At 63.2% G+C, this 17,289-nt stretch overlaps 1 protein-coding gene across 3 annotated transcripts in view; it reads left to right on the plus strand.

Moving 5' to 3' along the window:
* Window positions 1-17,289, plus strand: part of DOCK1 (dedicator of cytokinesis 1) — a 306,250-nt gene that overhangs the window by 51,980 nt on the left and 236,981 nt on the right. For 2 of the 3 annotated variants that reach the window (XM_056106671.1, XM_056106670.1), the window contains exons 11-19: window positions 697-769; window positions 3,451-3,593; window positions 6,671-6,796; window positions 9,007-9,131; window positions 9,928-10,026; window positions 10,754-10,826; window positions 13,611-13,714; window positions 14,274-14,457; window positions 15,664-15,761. In XM_056106671.1, the coding sequence (XP_055962646.1) occupies window positions 697-769; window positions 3,451-3,593; window positions 6,671-6,796; window positions 9,007-9,131; window positions 9,928-10,026; window positions 10,754-10,826; window positions 13,611-13,714; window positions 14,274-14,457; window positions 15,664-15,761 (1,025 nt within the window). The remainder of the gene's footprint in view (window positions 1-696; window positions 770-3,450; window positions 3,594-6,670; window positions 6,797-9,006; window positions 9,132-9,927; window positions 10,027-10,753; window positions 10,827-13,610; window positions 13,715-14,273; window positions 14,458-15,663; window positions 15,762-17,289) is intronic. The other variant, XM_056106672.1, reaches the window with a different exon arrangement.

The following is a 17,289-nucleotide window of genomic DNA, read 5'->3' on the forward strand; positions in this document are numbered from 1 at the left end:
GTGTTTGGCAGATCGAATATGTCACGGGGAGCTTGCCAGGCTCTGCTGTGCGGGCGGGATGCTCTTGGTAGCTTGCTGGGCTCTCCAAGAGGGGCAGAGGAATCGAACTCGGGTCGGCCGTGTTGGCTGCGTGCAAGGCAAATGCCCTACCATTGTGCTATCGCTCCAGCCCAACCAGGGGTTACTCCTGGCTTAATGCTTGGGAGTCCCTGCTGGGGAACTGTGGTGTGTGAAGCCCGGTCAGACCAATCTCCCGCACAGGAAGCCATGGTGCCGTGCTTTGAGCCATCCCGGCCCCCCAACCCCCCGCCCCCCGTCATGGTTTCCTTAGGGAAGTCAGTCAATCCAGGGCCGCCCCTCTCCCCGCAACAGCTCTGCCCATGATTCGAGGATGGTTAGGGTTCCATCAGCTCAGCTCCTCGTCCCCTGCCATGGCTGGTGCTCTTAGGCAGTGCTGGTCCTCACCAGTTGTCTCAGGGTGCAAGGAGAGGGATTCGCCCGGGGGGCCTGCACGAGGGTCCCCGAGCCCCGAGCCCGTTCCCGAGAGCCGTCTTCCAGCCCTGCCTTCCCGTGCACTTGGCCGCAAGGAAACTGCCCTGGTACCTTGTCACTCTGGCGTCTTGGGAGACGGTCGGCGCTGTTTTCTCTGACCCGTGCGTTTCACCACGACGATCTCTGCTCTGTTCTTGTCCCCAGTGATGGACGTCACAGATATAATAAACGGAAAAGTAGACGATGAGGATAAACAGCATTTCATTCCCTTCCAGCCGTAAGTATGGGGCATGGAACTCACTCGGCTCTGCTGTGGGAAACGGATGTTTGCCGTAATTACCTTCATAATAAGCCTAGAAGCTCCGCACAAACAGGGATCGATCTTGTCATCATCGTGAAAAATGTCCAGCCAGTCCCGGGCCCAGCCCACCACCGCACGCTAGGCGCGCCGGTGGGCGCTGGCCGGACCCGCCTCCTGACCCTGGAAGCCAGGGTTTTCCCCAGGATCTCCCGACCTGCCTCGTCACTCTGGACACGCTGAACTATAGCTCTGCTCAGCGTGTGACTGATTTAAATCATAATTGATTTACTCTGCTGGCAGCTCCGTCTTCGGATACGGGGCTTGGAAATTCATCACAGGAGGTTGCCGGTTTTAAATAGAAAACCGAGCAGAATCACGGAAGGATTCTTCCGTGAAGTGAGAAATATTGCTTGGAAGCAGATGCGGTGCCGGGGGGCGGCCTTTCGTCCATCCGAGCTGGTGTCCGCCTCGGGCTTCTGGCCAGCAGGCGGGCCTGGGCGGTCGAGGGGAGGGCAGGTGTCCCTCCTTATTATCCGAGGTGAAGGGCTGAGTGCCCCCCGGGGTCTGGTCTTTAGAGGCCAGGCCGAGCTCAGCCTCTTCCTCCGGGCCCTGCTCAGTTGGGCTGGTTTCCTCCAGGCCGCCCTGAGGGAGTTTGAGCTGTTGGCCGCTGGGCAGAGCTGGGGACTGTCAGGGGGTGTGGCGGGAGGGACCCTGGGAGAGGGGCGAGGGGGAGGGGCCCTTCCTCTAGCCAGCCCCCACCGAGTGCCCCTGTTCCTGCTGGGCGCAGAGTTGCTTGGTGTGGGCAGGTGATCCCAGTAGAGTGCCGGGAACAGGAGAATCTTCCAGTGGCTTCTAGCAGGGACCAGCAGGAAAGTCAGAGCAAGGGCGGGGCGTGCTCCCGTGTGGTCCCACCGCACCCCTCCACACCCAGACACACAGTCCGTTCGGATTCCGTTCTGTGGGTGACCCGTCCAGTATGGTGGGCAATAGCCAGCATTACTTGGATGTCACTCAGGAAAGTGGCATCAAATGAAACAGCCTGTTCCTCCGTCTCAGCCCTGTTGCCTGGGTTGGGACCACCTGTGGCTACTGTGTTGGGCAGAGAGGAGCAGGGCATCCCCGGGGGAGGGGGGCGGGGGGCTCACGCCTGGGGTCGCTCTGCTCTGAGCACCCAGCCTGCAGGACATGCCCTGGGGGGCTCATGCCTGGGGTTATGTGCTCTTAGCACCCGTCCTGCAGGACATGCCCAGGGGGGCTCACACCTTGGGTGGTGGCTCAGCTCTGAGCACCCCGCCTGCAGACCCTGACACTTCCCTAGTGAACGAGGGGATATTTGTATCTGTCTAAGCGTGGACAGCTGCTGGTGGAGTGGGCAGGGTCCACCTTTGTTGATGGTACTAAGTTGTCCCTTTGCAATGAGAAGCAGGACGCCCATATCTGCTGGACATGCTACTCTGTTAATCAGGCCTGTGGGTTTTTTAATGCCCAGGGAAGGTCCGAGCTGAAATTTCCTGTTGGCCTCGAGTGTCTCCTGGGAGAACCGGACCACGGGGCAGGGTTGTGGTGGTTCCGGTCATTGTTTGGGAGGTCAGGCTGGGGTCAGTCTTACGTCCACTCACCTGAGTGAGCCTTCGGTGGCTGCGGTTGGAGTGACAGCCCCGCCCCTCTCTTTTCTGTCTTTTGGTGAAATGCCCACTTTAAAAAAATATTGTCACATGTTGGAGTGTAATTTGTGACGTCACGCTTCATTAGGGAAGGCTCGTGCGCAGATTAATGTTTGCAGTGTTGGGAATGAAGGAGCAGCATGATTTTAATAGCCAGAGAAGCAGTGAAATCAGTTGTTTGGGAAAGGCCAGGCGAATGAAACCGTTTTTTGCTCCATTAAAACTGATTTATTCTGTCAGCGGCTAAGTTTTGGGGAAGGGAGGCCGCGCTCAGGCCTGGCCCTTCCCACTGGGCAGTCGATGGACACAGGGTCTCTCTGGGCAGTGGACGCTGGTGCTGGACCCTGGTCGCCTTGTCTCGGGAACCCGCACCTGGGGTTTCCGTGCTCGTCTCCCGCGGTCCTCCCTGGACTTTCTCTTTGCCGAGTTGCTGATTTTGTTTATTTTTTTGGCCCCAGGCAGTTTCTGTCCTGAGCTCCTAACCCGCCCGAGGCCCCTCGAGGGTGTGTTTGATTTGTTTGTGTGTTAAACACGCAGGGACACGCTTCTCCTTGGCACAGCCACTCTGGCCACGTGCCGGGGGGCCTCTCTGACCGCACAGTTCGGGGGAGAGCATTCAGCTGGGCATGTTGGTCTCGCGGTGGCCCTGCCCACCTCGCCCAGGGGACGGTCAGGGACCCTGAGACAGGCCAAGGCCCCCCGCCGGTCCCCCCTGCCCCGCCCGTCCCAGGCCAGTGTCCCCGTGCTCAGCGTGGAGGAGCAGGGGTGCGGGGTGCGGGGCCCTCGCCGGCTGCTCTCCTGTGGTCCAGCATTTGCCTGATCGATGCTCTCCCTGTCTCTCTTGTCACCTGCCCTGTCCTCTGTCCTGCGTTGACCCGATCGATGGCTCTCGCCCACTCGGTGACGATGGTCTCTTGTGTCCCCTTGTTACGTGGCCTCCGGGTCTCTGTGCACCTTTGTCTCCTGTGGTCTTGGTCGTCCCGTGCCCTCCAGGCTCGCGTTGGACGACGCCATTCGACACAAGCCGCTGAACATGTCATCCCGTTTCTCACCCAGGGTGGCAGGGGAGAATGACTTCCTCCAGACTGTCATAAACAAAGTCATTGCTGCCAAAGAAGTCAACCACAAGGGCCAGGGTACGTATGCGCGTGGGCCGGGGCGTGTACGCGTCGGGCCAGGGTATGTATGTGTTGGGGTAGGACGTGTGCTCCTTGGGTCAGGGCGTGTACGCATTGGGTTAGGGCGTGTGTGCGTTGGGTCAGGGTGTGTACACATTGGGTCAGGGCGTGTACTGTTGGGTTAGGGCATGTACGCGCTGGGCCAGGGCGTGTCCATTTCTTGATCCATTTCTCTCACTATCGCCCTGACTCAGGCATGTGGAGTTTGGAGAGGATGATGGTGGTGGTGAGGATGAGAGTGTGATGATGAGATGGTGCTGGTGCCGATCGATCATATGTTCATGATGATCAATGTGTTTGCGATAGTGATCTGGTGGTGATGGTGGTGGTTGACACGTGTGCAGGACCGTAATGACACTGATGGTGCCCACTCCTTATATGGCCACGGTGAGATGGTGGGGACTCGGGCTCACATGTGATGACCGTGGCTGTGGTGGTGATGGGGGGCTGGTGTGTGTGTGATAGCGATGGTGGTGCCTGGTGTGTGTGAGAGAGGGATAGTGGTGCCTGGTGTGTGTGTGTGTGTGTGTGTGTGTGTGTGTGTTTGTGTGCGCATGTGTGTGTGAGATAGTGATGGTGGTGCCTGGTATGTGTGTGTGTGTGTGTGTGTGTGTGTGTGTGTGTGTGTGATAGCGATGGTGGTGCCTGGTGTGTGTGTGTGTGTGCGTGTGTGTGTGAGATAGCGATGGTGGTGCCTGGTGTGTGTGTGTGTGTGTGTGTGTTTGTGTGCGCATGTGTGTGTGAGATAGTGATGGTGGTGCCTGGTATGTGTGTGTGTGTGTGTGTGTGTGTGTGTGTGTGTGAGATAGCGATGGTGGTGCCTGGTGTGTGTGTGTGTGTGTGATAGCGATGGTGGTGCCTGGTGTGTGTGTGTGTGTGTGTGTGTGTGTGTGTGTGAGATAGCGATGGTTCCTGGTGTGTGTGAGATAGCGATGGTGGTGCCTGGGGTGTGTGTGCGTGTGTGTGTGTGTGTGTTTGTGTGATAGCGATGGTGGTGGTTGATGATGTGTCGTGATCGTGAAGGTGGTGTGGGTGGCAGTGAGGATGGTCGTGATGTTGGTGCTGCTGCGGTGATGGTGACGAAGAGGCCGACGACCCTGGTGATGATGGCAGTGTCCGTATTTTGATGCTGGCCGGGCTGCAGAATGGTGTGTCCGTGTGTCCGGCCCGCAGCCTCTGAGGGTTTTCTTGCTGCCCGTGTCAGCATTGCCAAGAGCCAAGTTCCCAAGGGAGCGGGAAGATGGGGGGTGGGGGCGGGGCACGCGATGTTTGGAAAGCGTGGGTGTGCTGGAGGCTCTCGGTGCCCTGCCCTGGCCTCTGGCCGAGTGTGGCCAGCGCGGAGCCCCCGGCGGAGCCTTGTCTGCGTCCGTCCCTCTCTGCGTCCCTCTCTGCTGGGGCCTCTCCCTGCCGGCCCCGAGCGCGGCTTTGTCTGTGCCTGGTTCTTCAGTTCAGGCATCGAAGGGGTTTCTCCCGCCTGCACGCGCCGTTTTTAATCCCGCCCTGACAGCCTTTCCCGCGCTGACCTTCTGTTGGCAGCGCCAGTGGATCAGTCACACGGGCGGTGACAGTTGGCACTCGCCTGCCAGGAGGCTGCGAGAACCAGCTGCCCACCAAGGCCCGGCCCCTGCCACGGGGTCACCTTCAGGGCTTCTCCCGGTGGGCTGGGGTGGGGGTGGGGGTCTCCCACAGCCAGTCGAGTCCCCGAGGGGGCTTTGACTTTGAAGCCACAGTGGTGGAGGCGTCCATCCCCTTGCTCTAGTGGAGAGGGTGCATGAGTCTGAAGAATGTTCTAGAACAGTGTGTCCAAACACTGACTCATGGACCAGTGCTGCTCTGCAGGTCTCAAAAGGTTGAAGAGACTGGTTGGTGGGCTGAGGGGCGCATGGTTGTCTTGGGTAAGGACAACCCCAGCCCTAAAGGCAGCGGCCAGACGAGCCCCTGACACCCACCGCCCACGACAGGTGGCCTCGAGGGACAGAGCGGGTGAGGGACCCCGTGTCTGCGCCCAGACCTGCCGCTGGCCTCTGTCCTTTTCCCTTGGAGTCACACTGAGCCTTTGGCTGGGGCCCCCTGTCCCTCGGCCCCAGATGTGTCTGTCACAGCTGCACAGAGGTGACATTCCAGCTGGCCAGGAGCCGCCTGGAAGAGGCCGCGCCCACCTCTGCCCCTCCCCGGCATGGGACACCGGGAGATGGTGCTTCCTGGCCTTAGTGACCACATCCATCCACCCCTCCCCGTCTCGTCCTCTCTGGCCTCAGTTTCCCTGCATGTCCTCTAAGTGTGGGGGTGAGGCACGTTCACGTGCAGTCTAAACCCAGCAAGAAGGAAGCGGGTGGCAACGGCCAGCGTGCGTCCCTCCGCGGCGGGGCCTGGTGGCAGCGGCCAGTGTGTGTCCCTCCTTGCTGTCCCATATGCCTGGACGCTCCGCATGCTGGAACACTGCCCCGTTCCTTGCTGTGATTTTGCGAACCATGGTCCCTGCTGCCCACTGCCCGCGCCCGCTGCCCATTCCTGGTGTTTCTCTTGTCCCGGGACCTGCTGCCCCATGGGGACGGGGGACGGTGGTGCAGTCATACCCACTGCAGAGTAGGGGGCTGCCTGGGTTTACTTGGCGGGGGTTGTTATGGGGCCATGCCTGCTGGTGCTAAAGGGTCCCAGTAGCGCCCCGGGCTGTGGGGCTTGGGGCCCAAGGGACTCTGAGTTGGCTGCTGTGGAGCTGTCAGCCCTGGGGGAGGGACAAGGGAAGTGTGAAGTCTCGGCCCCTCGGCCAGACACGCCCCTCACCTTGTCTCCAGCCTCTCCAGGGGTCCGGCTGGCGAGCAGGAGTCCCCGGCCTGTGTCCTCCTGTCCATCAGAGGCGGGATTCCCCCCCCCCCCCCCCCACCACCACCTTTCTCCTCCCCGTGTTCCTGGTCTTCCTTGAAGGCGCGGGCATCTGAGTGCAGAGCTGAGCGCTGGCGGGAGTCGGTTCTGTGGGAACGTGTCGCGATGCACCGGCCAGCCCGCCCCTAATCCTGCTCCCGTTGCCTCCCTAGGTCTGTGGGTAACTCTGAAATTGCTCCCTGGAGATATCCACCAGATCAGGAAGGAGTTTCCACACCTGGTGGACAGGACCACGGCGGTGGCCCGCAAGACGGGCTTCCCGGAGATCATCATGCCGGGTAGGAGTGCCTGACGCGGCGGGTGGGTGCAGGAGGGGAGGCTGGGGGGAGGAGGCCGGGGTCTGGGCAACCTCCCGCCCAGTGGGGCCACCCATGATCCTTATGGGTGTCTCGGCTCGCTACCTTGGTGAAGAGGCAGCAAGAGGGGACCCCGGGGGTCCCTGACTGTCCCCCGCTGCCCCCACTGCTTGGGTGTGAGGGTGGCCGGGCAGTCGGCCTGGGGCCCTTGTGGCTCTAGTTCGCTGTCGGACTCAGGCACCTGTGTCCATGCCCGGGTGGGGTTCTGAGGACATAAGGGCCATTCCGGGTCCCTGCAGAGCTCACGCCCTGGGGAGGGGACTGGAGGGCCTCGGCCTTTCCTGTCTGTTTCTGGCCTTGGGAACGAGCCTTGGGCCAGGTGGTGGAGCAGCTGTGGCCACTGAGGCAGGGAGACTCTGGACTCGGCTGGACTCAGTCTGGGCTGGCGGCTGTCCCCTGCCCCTCCCCTCCCCTGGGCTGGACTGGCGGCTGTCCCCTGCCTCTCCCCTACCCTGGTCTGGGCTGGCGACTGTCCCCTGCCTCTCGCCTGCTCACCAAACAGTATTTCCTGTGCACAGGGCAGGTGGTGGGTGCCTCACAGCTCAGGAGACTGAATGCTGGAGGCCACTTCGAGTGGCCGGTGCTCTGAGGACATTGGTCTGCTCGGGGCAGCAGGGCCTGACCTCCATTTCCCTCTGCAGAGCTGTGGCATTCCAGGGACAGTTCCTGCGCCCCCCCCCCCTTCCCCAGCTCTCTGTCCTGAAGGTGCCCCAGGCTTCCTCCGGCCCAGGGCGTGAGGCCTGTGGAACTTGGGCAGCAGGTGGCTGGCGCAGGGCCCGCTGCATGGGTGCATGAAAACAGAGCGCACCCCCTGGGCGCTGGCTCAGGAGGATGGGGCAGGAAGTGACCCTGCCCAGAGCCCAGAGCCGCCAGCGGACACCCAGGCAGTACCTGTGCTCCTGGGTGCCCACATCACGCCCGGTCCTACCTTGGATTGGAAGCCCATTAAACAGAGAGTGTGATTCAGCCTGAAGACCACCCTGCTACATTTACAGAAAGCGTTTTCAGTTTCCAGATAGTGATGTTTGATCCGGCGAGAGTTTGGGGAGCCGCCGCGCAGATTCATCCTTTTGGTGATGATCTGTGCCTTCCTGTTTGGTTTGCAAATGATACTCAGGTTGATAATCCCGCCCAGACCAGCCGAGGAGTGAAGCCACTGAGTGGATTCCGCACGGCCAGTGGCCCCCACCCTCCACAGCTGGGCCAGCCGCCAGGGTCCTTCCTCAGGGCCGGGCACAGAAAGAACTGAAGGGTCCTTCGGGAAGCCCTGGGGAGGCAGTGCTTGGGCTCCTCAGAGTCTGAGCTTCAGGGCGGAGCTGGGGCCTGGGTGACTCTCACGCTGGACAGTTGAGACTTCCAGGCAATTGACGCTTCCTGTGCTCCCGGACGTCAGGACTTCAGCGTCTCTCAGAGATGCAGATCTGTCTGTCCCTGGGCTTCCTAAAACACGGCCCAGGATGGGAGCAGCTTTCCTCATATTTGGATGCATCATCAGCACAGCGGGTAGGGCGTTCGCCTTACAAGCGGCCAACATGGCCGACCCGAGTTCGATTCCTCCGCCCCTCTCGGAGAGCCCGGCCAGCTACCGAGAGTATTCGAGATGCCAGACACAGTAACAACAAAGTCTCCAATGGAGACGTTACTGGGCCCGCTCGAGCAAATCGACGATCAACGGGAGGGCCTTTACCTTTACCTTTATCACTTCTCACCCCACCCACGACTCCCGGGTCCATTGTCCCACGTCGCCAGTGGGGGGAGGGCGGACACGCACGGACCTCCCTCCCCGGGTGGTTCCCCTCGCTCTCAGCCGGCAGGTCAAGGCTGGCGTCTCCTCGGCTCCTCCCTCAGTGGCTTCGCTCTGGAGCGTGAGACGGCTCCTGGGGGCGTGTCTCAGAGTGGCCCCGGCCATGAGGTGGCCCTTGGGGTTTCTGCAGGGAGGGACAGCCACAAGTCTACGTCACACGGAAGCGTCACCCAGCGTCTGCTCGGGGCTCCCTGAAATGAATCAGTGGAAAAGGGGGTCGGAGGCAGCACCTGCCCATCGCCTGGGGGTCCCAGGGGTCCCGGGGGTCCCGGGGGTCTGGCATCCCCGTTCCGGGAAACACTGCTTTCAAGGCATCCTGTCCCCCCAGGTGACGTCCGGAACGACATCTACGTGACCTTGGTCCAGGGCGATTTTGACAAAGGGAGTAAAACCACGGCCAAGAACGTGGAGGTGACGGTGTCTGTGTTCGACGAGGAGGGGAAGCGACTGGAGGTGAGCGTCCAGCGGGGACCCCCCACCCCCCCCCAACAGCGCGGCCCTCCCCCCTGCAGGCTGGCCCGAGGAAGGGGGCAGGGGTGCGGCAGTGCTCTTCCCAGGGCAGCTGAGTTTGTCTCCGGGTGCCCAGAGACCCCGTGGCGGTGTAGACCCAGGACTCTGCGGCTTAGCTCAGGGCCTCCTTTGGGCCTGGACACTGCATGGGCGTGGTCCTGGCGCCCCCCATGTTTGGACCTGACGTCTCTTGGCCTTGGCTGTTAGTTACTCTGCCCAGAAGTGGGCCCTTTGAGCACTGCTTGGGAGTACCCTTCCTTCCTCCCCCACTGTCAGGGAGCAGAGGCCTGTCTCGAGGCTGGGGGAGCGGGGGCCGCCGTCTGAGGTGGGCGCAGGCCTGGGCACGGGAGGACGTTGGCTCGGCCCCCACCCTGGGGCACCCGTGTGGTCCTGGCTGCCGGTAGGTGCAGCCTGCAACGATGGCCGGGGTCAGAGGAGGTGGCCGTCACTGCTGGGCAGCTCGGGGGACAGGGCTGGGGTCCCTGTCCCCACCTCCCACCCCCAGGTTCCAAGAGCAGGGTCTCTGGGGGTCCTGAGGCTGCAGCGCCCCAGGGCTGTGGCGGGGGTGGGAGGTTGGGGGGGCTCTTGCTGGCATCTCCCCCGGGTGGGGCAGCGTGCAGGGGCATGTCTCGGAGGAAGGGGGGCGTCCCCTTGGCGCTGCTGGGTGCAGGCAGGAGGGGTGCTGTGGGCGGTGTGTTGCGCCGGGGCCTCGAGTGACCTGTCCCCCGTGTCTCCGAAGCACGTGATCTTCCCGGGGGCCGGCGACGACGCGATTTCCGAGTACAAGTCTGTGATTTACTACCAGGTCAAGCAGCCGCGCTGGTTCGAGACCGTGAAGGTATCATCACTGCGCGCCGCCGTCCCCGGGGCTCGATTCCCAAATGCTCATTTGTATCCCAAGGAAATCCCCGCCACCTCCCCCCACACCCCACCCGCCCCCGGGCGCCCGCGCCGGGCACCCCACAGTCGCAGTCACCGCGGCGTTGCTAAGGAACCAGCCCGGCGCCGCTCAGAATCCATTTACTCGCCCTGCTTTCGGACATAAAAATAGGACTTTCATGGAGACGGATGGCAGGGGCCTTCCCGCCCGCTCCTCTCGCGGCTGTTTTATGAGGCCGGCGGGGACCAGGCGACTGAGTCGAGCTGGACGGGGCTGCCCCCGCCGCGTGGGCAGGTGGTTCTGGCCCGGCGGGAGGCCCGGGGATCCGGGTCGCTCTTCGGAGTTGGCGCCTGGCTGCTTTCCCGGCGCCCACACACGGGGGTCCTGGCACGGCTGCCGCAGAGGAGACCCCAGAATAGGGCAGCCAGGAGAGGGACCCCGGAGCCCCCTCGGGATAGCGGCCCCGATGGGGAGAGGAGCTTAGCAGGGACCCGGAAGGACCAGCCCGAGCCGACCCCGCTGTTGGCTGGGAACGACGTGTCCCTAGAGTGTGGCGCCGCCAGACGGGGGAGCAGGTGGGGGTTTCCCCCAACGGGGACCACAGGACCGCTGGTGTCTTGGGGTCAAGGGTCCGCGGGTCTGGGGGGGGCAGGGTCTGGGGGCTCACGTGCCCATGTCCCCCCAGGTGGCCATCCCCATCGAGGACGTGAACCGCAGTCACCTCCGCTTCACCTTCCGCCATCGCTCCTCCCAGGACTGTGAGTCACCCCTGGGTCTCCAAGGGCTCAGGGAGGGTGCGGGCTGAGCACTGACCTAGATTGTTCCAGAACACTCCCGCCCTGTGTTCCGGGTGACGCAGAGCCCCCCCCCCCTCCCCCCCCAGCCCTCCCTGCTCCTCCCTCCCTCTGACGTCTGGGTGCAGCCCCCTGTGTCCCAGGGCCGCCCCATCCCTGCAGACCTTAGTCCATCCTGGTGCCCCGGGGCGTGCAGGGAGGGCAGAACTTTCTAGAAGGAGCGGCTGGAGCAGTGTTAACAGCGGCTCCTGGAGGGGGGCTCCCTTCCCTTGCAGTGGTGTTTACTGAGGCGAGGTGGCCTGTGCCCCCCGTGACTCGGACACCGTCCAGGGCGGAGCTGCCGACCCCGTGGCCAGGTGCCCAGTGGTGTGTGTCTGGCTGCGGTGGTCACTCCTCTGTGCTCAGTGTGGCTGGGACTCGCCCTCCCCATGCGGCAGAGAGGAACCCACCTGTCCTGTGGCCCTGCTCCTGGGCATCCTTCTGTTCTGGGCGCCCGTCTGTCCTGTGGGCCTGCTCCTGGGTGTTCGTCTGTCCCAGGCGTCTGTCTGTCCTATGGGCCCTATTCCTGGGCGTCCGCCAGTCTGTCCTGCGGGCCCTGCTCCTGGGTGTCCGCCTGTCCCGGGCGTCCATCTGTCCTGCAGGCCCTCCTCTGGGTGTCCATCTGCCCTGCGGGCCGTGGTCCTGATGGAGATGGTCCCATTTCTTGCTCGTGTCTGACTCGTTGCTGCCTGTGCCCGGCCAGCTGGCGCCCCTGCTGCCCCGTTCTGCCCGCACAGCACGGGGAGTCCCCAAGGAAGCTCCAGGCTGTGCCATGTCACTCCCCAGTGTCCCCATGCCCTCAGAGGGAAGCTGGGCGCACCCGGGCGTCAGGCCCTGCTTGGCCTGTCCCTCGCTGGCCTCTGCCCTCGTGTCCCCCTATAGGGAGGCCCCCCATGCGCCCGCTGCCCCCCCCCTCCTGGCCCACCTTCCCACAGCGCCTCTCCAACAAATCCCCAAGCTTTATCTCCCGGGTGTCTGAACGACCGGGTTTGTTGGTACGGCCCCGAGTGGAACAAACACTTATTGAGTTTCCTGATGAATGGCGCTGTAGCTTGCCCGGGGACGCCGTGTGGAAAACACGGGCCCTTCCTGTCCAGAGACAGCGGCCGAGACAGGCTCCCGCCAGCAGAAGTCAGCACACACGCCCGTCCACACGCCGTTACACAACACTCACCCGTGTACGGAACACGCGTGTACGTGTACACACACACCCATGCTTGCTAATGCATGTATGTAACATGCATGTACTCACACACCTATGCTTGCTCACACATGCGTGTAACATGCATGTACTCAAACACATCTATATTCCCACATGTGTGCAGCATGTTTGTGCATGTACCACACACACACGCTTGCACATGTATGTAAGAAGCATGCATGCACATGTACTCACACACTTGCTCACACGTACGTAACACACATGTACACGTACACACACACCCATGCTTGCTAATGCATGTCTGTAACATGCATGCACATGTACTCACACACCTATGCTTGCTCACACATGCGTGTAACATGCATGTACTGAAACACATCTACATTCACACATGTATGCGTAGGCATGTACCACACACCTACACAACACTTGCACGTGTATGTAAGATGCACGCACGTGTACTCGCACACGCTTGCTCACACGTGTACGTAACATGTGTGTGCATATACGCACACGCCTAGACTTCCTCACACATGTATGAAACATGCATGCGCATGCACTCCCACACGCCTACACATGTCACACATACACTTACACACTTGGTCCACTCACGTACACACATGCGCCACATGCAGACATGCATGCTCGGACACATACCACGAACATTTGTACGCACACCCATGCGCGCGCACACACACACACACACACACACACACACGCACACGCACACACAGCGCCCCTTCCTGCCAGAGAACCGTGGATGAAAGACACGTTCCGATGGAAATGCTCTGTGTGTGCATACACGCTCACGTCTGCTCTCAAGGCACAGCTGCCGTCACCCCTGTTGGTCTGGGGCCCCCCCGGCATTGGCTTCTCTCAGTCCTGGGGCCGGGCGGGGGCGCTCGTGGGGCCCTGACTGGGGGCTGGTGCCCTGGATTGGCTCCGACGGGGCCAGCTCCGGTCTGAGCCTGGGGGTGCCCCGAGACGGAGCCCCTGGGTGTCCTGCTTTCTGGGTCACCAGTGCCCCTGGAGCGCCTCCAGTGTTTCCCACTTGGGGTCCACAAGCCAGCGGGTCCTGGATGCACCAGGGTGGACCGGCAGGCGCAGCCCCAGCCCCGGTGCACAGCCCGGGGGACACGCAGCCGTGCTCCCGCAGAAAGTGGAGGGGGAGCACTCCCCCTGCGGGGAGGACAGCCATTCCCTCAGCTCGGGACTCGACCCAGTGCATGGCAGAGACGAGACCGTGTCTGGCCTCTCATGACGGCCAGTTTCGTGGGGATGATCCCCCCTTCCCAGTCGCCCTGGGACCTGGTCCTGCCTGAAGGCCTGGAGCCCCGTCCAGCCCTCGTCCCGGGCCTCATCCCTCCGCTCTGTCCTGACCTGTCTCCTTCTGGGCCTCCCGAGGGCCCGTCCACTCTCACAGAGACGCTGGACAGCCTGGTAGCCGGGCTCCGAGCACAGGGACGGGGCTGTGTCCTGGGCTCCGAGTCCAGCCTGCTGGGCCCCTGTCCTGGCGGCCGTGCGCGACGGGCCGGTTTCTCTTGCAGCAAAGGACAAGTCCGAGAAGATCTTCGCTCTCGCCTTCGTGAAGCTCATGCGTTACGACGGGACCACGCTCAGGGACGGGGAGCACGACCTCATCGTCTACAAGGTAGCCGCCGCCCGGGGTCACCAGTTAGGTGACCGGGGACGCTCGGACAGTTAGGCCCCTTCTGGGGCGAAGGCCCATTCCGCCACTGCGGGTAGAGACCGTGGGCAGAGAACCAGGCTGGGGTCCCCGAATCAGGCGTCTGAGCAGTGACAGAGCTGTGGTAGGGACGATTTAACGCTGTCTCTGAGCCAGGGTCTCTGGGGGACTCTAGGGAACATCTTGTACTTGGCGGGGGGCAGTGCTTGGGTCGAGGGGCCGGCCTGGGGACACAGGACGGAGACACGGCTGTGTCGGCCCGGTGGGGAGAGATTGAGAGACTGGCTTGAAGTTAATGTATTTATTTGGGTTTCTGTGCTCACTCCTGGCTCGGTGCTCAGTGCTCACCCCTGGCAGAGCTCGGGGGCCATTCGGGGCACTGGGGGTGGACGGTGGGTTGTCCAAGTGCCCGCCACCGGCCCCAGAAACTCTGGTTGGACAAGCAGGAAGGAGCCCTCGGGGTGGCTGTGAGGGGCCGGTGGGGGGCGGTGTGGTGTGCGCGTGCTGAGTCGTTATCCCGCAGGCCGAGGCCAAGAAGCTGGAAGACGCGTCCACGTACCTGAGCCTGCCGTCCACCAAGGCCGAGCTGGAGGAGAAGGGGCACTCGGCCACGGGCCGGAGCATGCAGAGCCTGGGCAGCTGTGCCATCAGCAAGGACTCCTTCCAGATCGCCACATTGGTGTGTTCCACCAAGCTGACCCAGAACGGTGCGTGCCGGGGTCCCGCGTCTGCTGCTGTCTCAGAGGTCATGGGGTGGGGGCGGGGACCGAGACCCCGCGTTGGCCTGGCTGGCCCGTGGCGAGAGTCAGTCCCGGGCGGAATCAGGGCAAATGCCAGGGAGGGTCCGAATAGAGCTCGGGGTCAGCCCATGCCTGTACCGGTGACAGGATCCGCCCTGGTCTGCCCAGGCCCTCCTTTCCTGCGGGCCCAGGCCTGCCTCCAGGGAGTGGGGACTTGGGGGTGTCCTGGGCCTTCCTCCCTCTGCACACTGAGATCGAGATGTTTCTCTTTATTCCTGGGTCGCACTTGGCCTTTGGGCCTGACACAGGGGGCCAGTGACAGGGAGCGGGAGTTCAGGACTCACACTTGGGGTCTCCCGTCTGAGTGAGGCGTGTCCTCCAGGCCGCTCCAGCCTCCCATGGCAAGCAAGGGCAGGACCCCCTCCGTCCCTCGAACCTGAGCCTCAGAGAGCACCATGTGCTTGGGGACCCCCAGGCAGGCCCTCCAACAGGACCCAGGGCCTGTCTCTCCCAGCAGCCCCCTCCCCCGATGGCTGCATGCCCAGAGGTGGCCCTTGGCACTGTGAGACTGGGGTGGTCTCGGGTCTCCGCTGATGCCCCCCCCACCCCTTCCCCAGGTCTGGGGGTCGCGTGTGCACGGTGGGTCTCACCAGTGACCCCACCTGAGCGTGGGGAGTTCCTGCCCCTCAGTGTCTCAGTCAGGGTGGGAATCCCTGGTGTCTGGCGCCCTTGACCCTGCTGTCCTTGGTGCTGGCCGGGCTCTGGATCCTCTCGTGTCCCTGGCTGCTGGCGTGTCCCCGTGGACGGGGTTGGGAGGCCGCGACTGGGATATTGTGTCCCTGGGTCTGGCCCCTGGGTGCCTTGGGGCTCTTGGGGAGGGCGCGTGGGGCGAGAGTGTGTCGGGGTCCCAGGTCCTTATCTCTCAGGACACGTGACGCGCCCTCCATGGGCTCCTGCCTTGTGTTTCCGCGCTCCCCTCGTGGCCGTTTGCCTTGATTCCTTTCCCGGAATCCCGCTGCCCTGCACGACCCATGGGGGTGGACTGTCCCCTCCGCCCAGATGCCCCTGCCCCTGGGCGCCTCCCGGACGTGGCTGTGGGGCAGGTGGCCAGGGCGAGGCCCGAGGCCTGGTGCCGACCGCTCTGGCCGGCCCTGACCGTGTCCCTCTCTGCAGTGGACCTGCTGGGCCTCCTTAAGTGGCGTTCCAACACCAGCGCCCTGCAGCAGAACCTGCGGCAGCTCATGAAGGTGGCCGGCGGCGAGGTGGTGAAGGTGAGCCCGGCGCGTGTGACCCCCGGGTGCGGACCCCTGTGTGTGGACCCCCATTTGCAACCCCTGTGTGCGACTCCCATGTGCGACCCGGTGCGACCCCTTGTGTGGACCCCTGTGTGTGACCCCTCTGTGTGAGTGTCGGGTCAAGGCTGACCCAAGGCCACAGGTCCCCCCTCTCAAGACCCCGCGACACGCTCTGGGCCAGCCCCGAGCCCTGTGTTGGGGCCACACCCGAAGGCTCGGCCCCGGGTCCTCCCCCTTCCCCCGCAGCCCTCGAACTCCTGCTCCCCCCCTCCCCCCGCCCAGTGTCGAGGAGTGAGGGGGGCTCTGTGGGTGCTGCCGCGGCCGGGCTCTGCTCTCTTCTGCCCTTGCCCATGTCCTGGCTCTGCCGAGTGTCCGCTTCTCCGGCCTCGCTCCCTGCCCTCTGCCGGGGGCACCTCCTCCGCCTGCTCCCAGTCACTCTGGGTCTGTCCGTGTCCCTGATCCTCGCTGGCGGGTCCTGCTGGTCGCTCTCGGGTTGAGGGACGATAGTGGCATCAGCCGCCAGGCCTGGACGAGGAGGGGGCAGGACCCTGCTGTACGCAGGCCTGTGACCAGGCTCCAGCCATGCACGGGCGTGCCTGCTGCCCACCTGTCCTGGGGTTGGTCACCTGCTGTCCGTGCGGTGTCCCGGGGCTGTTCATGAGGTGTCCTGGTCATCTGCTGTCCTTGGGGTGTCCCGGGGCTGGTCACCTGCTGCCTACCTGTCTTAGGGCTGGTCACCTGCTGCCCACCTGTCCCGAGGCTGGTGACCGCTGTCTGTGGTGGGGTGTCTTGGTCACCTGCTGTTCCTGGGGTGTTCTGGTCACCTGCTGTCTGTGGGGTGTCCCAGGCCTGGTCACCTGCTGTCTGTGGGGTGTCCCAGGGCTGGTCACCTGCTGTCTGTGTTGTGTCCTGGTGACCTGCTGTCCGTGGGGTGTCCTGGGGCTGGTGGCAGCTGGTGTGACATCCTGACCCTGAAAATCTTCTCACTATAGATAGAGGGGAATTTCGTGCTGGGGCGGTGCCGAGCCCAGTCACATGGCGCCGGCACAGCTGGCCCTTGGGCTGCGTCTGCTCCCGTCCTTGTCCTGTTTCCGGTTGTCTGGGGTGGCCGGTGCAGGGGCCGGAAGCCCGGGATTGCTGCTTCCCTGGTCTCAGTGTCTCGGGAGTCTTGGGGCATGGGCCCCTGAGGGAACTCTGGGGGTGCGGCGATTCTGTGATTGGCTGGTTCGAGACCACCAGCTCCAGGCTCTTCCTTGGCCCGGCTCTCAGCTGGGGCTTCTCTGGGCCTCAAGTGGCAGAGGCTGAGTGCCCAGGGAGACCTGAGCCCGGGTCTGTCTGGGTCTGGCCATGCTCCCATGCGACTCTCACCCCGCGAGTTCAGACCGGCACCAAGGACGTTGCCAGCTCCTGTTCAAGGGGCCTGGGGTCTCTTGTCTGTCTGCTGTGTCCCCCAGTTCCCACCCCTCGCTGCCTCTCCAGGGCCTTTGTCTCTTGCAGCTGACAT

The sequence above is a fragment of the Sorex fumeus genome, unplaced genomic scaffold (assembly GCF_029834395.1).
Source record: "Sorex fumeus unplaced genomic scaffold, SorFum_2.1 ptg000142l, whole genome shotgun sequence".
Lineage (NCBI taxonomy): Eukaryota > Metazoa > Chordata > Mammalia > Eulipotyphla > Soricidae > Sorex > Sorex fumeus.